The 6,043-nt window shown below is 39.7% G+C and overlaps 1 protein-coding gene across 1 annotated transcript; it reads left to right on the top strand.

Moving 5' to 3' along the window:
• Positions 1–424: 424 nt before the first annotated feature.
• LOC140560680 (uncharacterized) lies at positions 425–5,763 on the top strand. Its single transcript, XM_072685191.1, has 6 exons — positions 425–554; positions 1,591–1,631; positions 2,704–3,033; positions 3,415–3,441; positions 4,022–4,149; positions 4,791–5,763. The coding sequence occupies exons 1-6, from the start codon at positions 541–543 to the stop codon at positions 4,845–4,847; spliced, it is 597 nt and encodes a 198-aa protein (XP_072541292.1). The 5' UTR covers positions 425–540; the 3' UTR covers positions 4,848–5,763.
• The last annotated feature ends 280 nt before the right edge of the window (positions 5,764–6,043 follow it).

Below are 6,043 nucleotides of genomic sequence, written 5' to 3'. Positions count from 1 at the left end.
ACTACCAAGTGCACTAGTCCGAACTTGCCGTCCTTTTATTGAGAGTAATTTGTGTATATTATTTACCTTTTAGTATGAGTATGCAGTGTGTAGTTGGGACGCAGCCATATGTCTCAAATAAACTGAATAGTTCACCCCTATATAGCTCAACACTAACGAGGGAGTAGAAATTCACTTGTTTAGCTCTGCCGCAGTTTGTCTGTCTATCTGTTCGCCCGGTTTAGGGACAAAGTGGACCTCTAAACTTTAAGAATGTGGCTCTTAAAATCACCAGAGTCAAATATCAGCTCGTCTCAGTTCTTCTGTCGACCAAGCTTCGGTGCGAATCGGCTCCCGCAGCGTGTACCTAAAAGAGCCGAGTGAAAGAGTCGACTCGCAGGCGAGCGACTCCTCACTGATAGAGAGCGGTCGTGAAGCGAAACGTGAGAGAAACCCGTGGGCGGGAGAGGAAAAAGGCGAAAGTTTCGTTGTGTGGGATCACATGCGACGCGGGCTGTCTTACAGCAGCAGCATCTCCACATACCTGGAAGCGTATGGAAAATGGCTCTTACAAGGTAAGACATATATAAGACAAGACGTCTCCTCTGAATAACAGCAGCGGGACAAGCGACTGCAGTTGCATGTTTTATTGAAGTGATTTTGATCAGTTGGTGGGATTCCTCTGTGCCCTGTTTATCATGTCTGAACATAGGAAGGTTGGATTAGTCATACTATGGCATGAGGATGTCAGATCAATCACATAGACAAATATTGCCTCACAGTAAATCACAGATGTACTGGTTTATCTGAAATGGCTCATGCAAACTGTGGCAGTCAGATGTGCAAAGAAATAGCAAATAGGATGATAAAATAAAAGTTTTATTAGAGTTTTAGTAGAGTATTTTCCGACAGATCGGACTGTTCTCCTGTAGAGGACACCAGTCTTTGAGCTGTATGAGAGAAAGCTGTAGATGCTTGTTCTGGGCTTCTAACTGTGGCCTACACAGCCTGAAGAAAAGGTGAAAGTTTGCATAAGGATATTGAAAGCAGATCTCTTGAGCCCGTATCTGTCATCATGATCTTGGCATTTTAGGTATTTTCAAAGAATGGCAAGAATGGCAAGTTACTGCTGATTCATAGAAATCAATAATGAGTCGTAAACATGCAAACTGGTTGATATACATACTTAACATGTTTCTTTGTTGTTGCCTAAAGTACTGGTTGCCATTTCAAGCTATTTTACGCTGGTAATGCTTATCCTTTCAGTGGTTTAGCACTGTAATAACAAACTGAGGTTCAAATCATATGCTTTCCTGGGTAGATGGTTAATATTATGTTATTCTGTGAAGAAAACCTGTTAAACTGAATGTGCAGTGCAGTATGCTGATGTATCATCGGCCTCCCAGTTTATGACTGTACTGGGACTGCATTGGCTCCAATAAGTGAATCACCACCCTCTCTAAACATGTCCTAAATCATTGTGATTTTTAACATTTGGTCAGTTTCCCACTCTTGGTCTGAATTGCCAATCAACATAGTTGTGGGAGAAGGATTGCATCAGTGCATACTTGCAGTGTGAAATGTTCTACATCTGTTCTCTTTTCTCGGTAGGGTTGTTCTGATGGCGTGTCTCCTAGCAGTGAGGAGTACTGGTAAGTCCGTGTGCCTCTGTGTGTAGTGCCAGACTTTGACCAGTGTGCTCCAAACAACATTTGTTCTTAGGACGTCACAGGAAGTCTGGTCTGAATAACAGTGTGTCTGTGCGAGATTATAAAGGGTAGATAAGTGACCTGACCCACTGACAGAAGTGTTTCCTTTTTCATGGCACATGTTGAAAAGAATTGCACACATGTCACTCTGCTTTCTAGTAAATAAGTGGCTCTTTTACAGGGAGCAGTTTGACTGGGTGTGTTCCCTTTCCCAAAGTTATGATTGGCAATTTCAGATCGCTCCCTAATGACTCAGGCTTTCCAGTTCTGATCTTTTTACTGGCCTAGTAAAGACTGTAGTGTCAAGAGCCAGGTAAAAATGTGTTTGCCCAAGATTAGGGTTATAGGCATCCAGCTGGCATTGTGTGAGTTTTCTGTAGTGTGTATGTTTGTGAGTGAGTGAGAGAGTGAGAGGGAGGGAGGAAAGGAGAGGGAGAGAGTGTTTGTCCTCAGCAGACAGATTCTATGAACCAGTTCTTGTGATAAAGGAAGTTGTCCTTGTGATGAAAAAACACGAGCGCACTACTCTTTTAGAAAGAGGAACTGAAGCTTGAAAGCAGTCGGAATACTAATGAGCTGACCTTCAAATCCCTGCTTTCATTTCTTCTTTTTTCGTCACATTAGCATTGTATTCAAAATGTTATTTACATTCATATCTAAATCATACGTATTCGTTGCTAAAATTGTGACACATGCTGTGTGTTCCTGCATATGTGTGTTACTGTAGTAGCATTTACTATGACATGCAACGCTTTGGCTAATGTAGAGCACGGTTTCACAAAGAACCACCAGAGTCATGCCTGAATGGCTTGAATGAAATGGAGTTGTGGAATCAGCACTATTACCCACAATTTGACGTCAGACAGATGTCAGGGAAGGCCTCACATTGACATCAAGTGGCTTCTGCGGAAAGCTGACGAATCCTAGTGGCTGACTTGACCAAGATTTGGTTTTGTCTAGCTGAGTTTTCCCTTGTTATCCTCCCTAAATTGTTTTTCCATTCTCATTTTCGCAGGTAGAACTGCTGCAGCCTCAGAAATCACTGCCTTTGAAGGAGCTAATGTGCTTCTGCCATGTCCCTGCTCCAGTACTACTGAGGAAGTTGTATGGCAGACTGGTGAAGTTGTAGTAAACCATTATAATGCCTTAAAGAACCACAGCAACAAACCACATGATTTATACAAGGACAGGAGTGTCCTCTACCTGCCCAAAGAGAAAGGAAAATGTTCCTTGCTTCTACTCCAAGTCTCTGAGTCTGATCAAAGGAATTTTACATGTTACACATTTGATGAGGAAACTCTGAACGAAAACCTTGTTAGTTTGACAGTCAGCAGAAAAATGACAGGTAAGCAGCTAAAAAATCTCAATGTAAGTGTAAAAGTAGTGCACAAGTCTATTAAACCAGTGGTTCTCAAACAAATTGATTCATTCATGCTCTATGGGTTACAACAAAAAACTGGACCATATTAGGTTCCCAGAGGACTGGTTTAAGGACCACTGAATTACTATTGACTTTGCATTCTCAGGAATGTGTAGTCTTATCTCGCAAGGGCCAATAGGACTGCAAGTTCTCACTGCAGGGCCGGCGTGTCCTCCAGTTCTGTTGGAATGAAAACTTGCAGCCACAATGGCCTTCTGCATATAAGCCTGGACACTCCTTAAATTAACTATTGCAGAGAAACGCTAAATACTTTTCTAATGCATCCACTGTTTATTTCCTCGGCAGATTTCACAGAAACTCCTTCATTCACACGTGAGTACAATGTTTGGGCTGTTTGAGTATCAGAAAGGGGTTAAAAAGCAGAGCCATGGGTTCTACTAAAAGAAATACTGTTTGGTCAAGTAAACAACAGTAGTTCATCTGAGCTGCAGCTGAGTTGTTTGCCATGATATGGATCAAGACTTGTACGTGTAACCAAACATATCTGATCTGCTGTAAGATATCTGAAATCATTAAATCCCTTTTGGCTTCTTACCAGGACATTTACTGTCAGTTTTAATGAGGTTGTTTTTTTTATTTATTTTTTATTTGCACAACAGTTCAGTTATGAATCACATGTGAAGTATGCAAATCAAGGAAAAGCAGTAAAAAACAGTAAAATCCTCATTTAGTATTTAGCAATTTTTTTATGTCTGGCTGAGCATTTTATGAATCTGGCCCATAGTATTTTGTTTTTATTCCTTTTGAGTTGTTTTGCTTATTTCTCCAGTGCACTGGCATGTGTGTGTGTGTGTGTTTTCCCATATTTTATTTTCATATGTTATTATATGTCCATATATTGTGGTCAAAATGATGCAGTGAAAAACTCACAATGATGTTTTTGCTGTTTTAGCAGAGACAGATGAGGTCTATGGAAACATCAAGGTTGGATTTCCCTTAACACTGATAGGATTCGGAATAGTGGCGATTATAATATGTGTGATCCTGCTGAGAAGACGTCGGCAAAGGATTCAAAGAAGGGTAAAATATTACATTATTATGTTAAAAGATATTAGTGTAAAAACTCTAAGCTACCATTAAGTTCTTTTAGGAAGGAATACTAATACTGTATCATTAAACAGTTTACATGTAAACATTCATTCAAAGAGGTTTGATGTGAAATGCACAATTCCAAGTCCAGAAATGTTCACAGTGATAGTAGTGATAGTAACCAGTTGTCCAAAGTGCTTAAAAGCATTTAGAAGTAACATCACGGGAAGATTTTGCATAAAATGTAACATACTTTTCATGGCTGAAAGGGAAAGCGTAATGTTTTCAGTGATTTACTAAACATGGGGGTAGTAAGTACAATGGGCATATTTGCAGTGTAAACATTGCAACTCCTGGTTCCTCTTACCCAAAGAAAATAGCAAAGCTTTTATACAAAAAAAACCCAAACCACTAAATTTGTTTACTTCTCACTAAATGAATGATGCCAAAAAAGGTGGAATTCCCAGGTTTGAGATTTTCTGACTTATCAACCAATCTACTATTTTTCTAAGTTATGGCTTTAGTCTGTATTAGCCATTTCACCTTATTGAATGTCTGTTGACATGTTGAGCTCTTGTTGGTTTTCTTGACATGTTTTCAGTGCTTTAAATCAAATCTCTGTACTGTTACAGGAGATAATTCTGGATCCAATGGCAGGGCTCCCAGTAATAGAATACAGCCCTGTGTGATGGAGACTACAAAGTTCAACATCATTTCGAATGAGTCGTTAACTATGGCTCGGAAAAGCTTGGACAGTATGTGCTCAGCAGCAGGACTAATCTTGGGCATTAGGGATTATGTTAGTGGTGTTGATCACCTATAACATATTCCAGCTGTACAGAAATGTAATTTTTTTTACAGAACTGTGGTAGGCTACTCTTCTACTGTGATCGAGTGAACTAGGGCAGACGTTTCTGCAGTGGGCGAGCGAAAACTGTGAAAATGCAGCTTGACAACTTTTGTGGTTATACATAAATAGTCAAATTTCCCATGATAACAATCTCTCAGTGTTTCATATTAAAGTAAGCATTGCTGTCTCTGGACCAGAACAGGAAAAACAAGTCAGAGTAGACACCTGAAACCTGGTTGATTTATTTTTTTTATTTTTTTTTTTCACTGAAGAACAGTGCAGAGTAACTGAATGTACGGAGATATCAAGGCGTGAACAAAAACAAGTGTGAAAAAGGGGGGAAAACGCAGAGAATGAATATCTCCCTGGACCTTATTACTTTCTGTCCTATTATATCATGCTGCTTATATCTTGATTTCAGAATCAAAGGTCAGCGGTGCTCTTTTTATACATTTATATCCAGCCGATAAATCAAAGAGACATTCCCTGAATAACAGACAGACACCCTCACCCAAATGTTAATGTAATGCTCTACTCTACTATAATTGAGAGTAGACTTTTTTTCAGATGTGTGCTTTGGCGTTACTTTTATACTTAAACCTCCATGTGAGATGGTTTTCTGTTGGTGTGTGTTTTCATTCTTGTAGTGTACTCCCTATGGGATAGAGTTGCTTGCTTGTATTTAATACAAATACGGATTTATTGTAAAGCAGATTTCTGAATGTAATCACCACCAATAAATTGTTTTGTAAATATGTGTGCTTTTACCCCCCCCCCCCCCCCCCCCGAAATCTGTTGTTGAGATCTCACAATTACTTCATACTTCAGTTGAGTAATATTTCCTGATCATAACCAGTTATGTAGCAACCATCGTAAGACCTCACATCTAACCCTTGGATAATGTCTTCCTTTTTATACTCTACACCTGCATGTGCTACATTCCACCTTCATTGAGAAGTATTAGGTTACACCTTGCACCCAGCCTTGATTTGCCTCAAACGCTGTGAAGGCAGTTACCTAATTTTTAGGTTGACC

Source organism: Salminus brasiliensis, chromosome 8, assembly GCF_030463535.1.
Source record: "Salminus brasiliensis chromosome 8, fSalBra1.hap2, whole genome shotgun sequence".
NCBI lineage: Eukaryota > Metazoa > Chordata > Actinopteri > Characiformes > Bryconidae > Salminus > Salminus brasiliensis.
The sequence above is the reverse complement of the archived record's forward strand: the minus strand, read 5'-3'. Positions and strand labels throughout refer to the sequence as shown.

What these genes read in the sequence shown, in the direction of transcription:
- LOC140560680 (XM_072685191.1), top strand. An exon ending in AGTCAGCAGAAAAATGACAG is followed by an intron (nt 3,034 to 3,414) that starts GTAAGCAGCTAA and finishes TTTCCTCGGCAG; the next exon opens with ATTTCACAGAAACTCCTTCA. An exon ending in GGCAAAGGATTCAAAGAAGG is followed by an intron (nt 4,150 to 4,790) that starts GTAAAATATTAC and finishes GTACTGTTACAG; the next exon opens with GAGATAATTCTGGATCCAAT.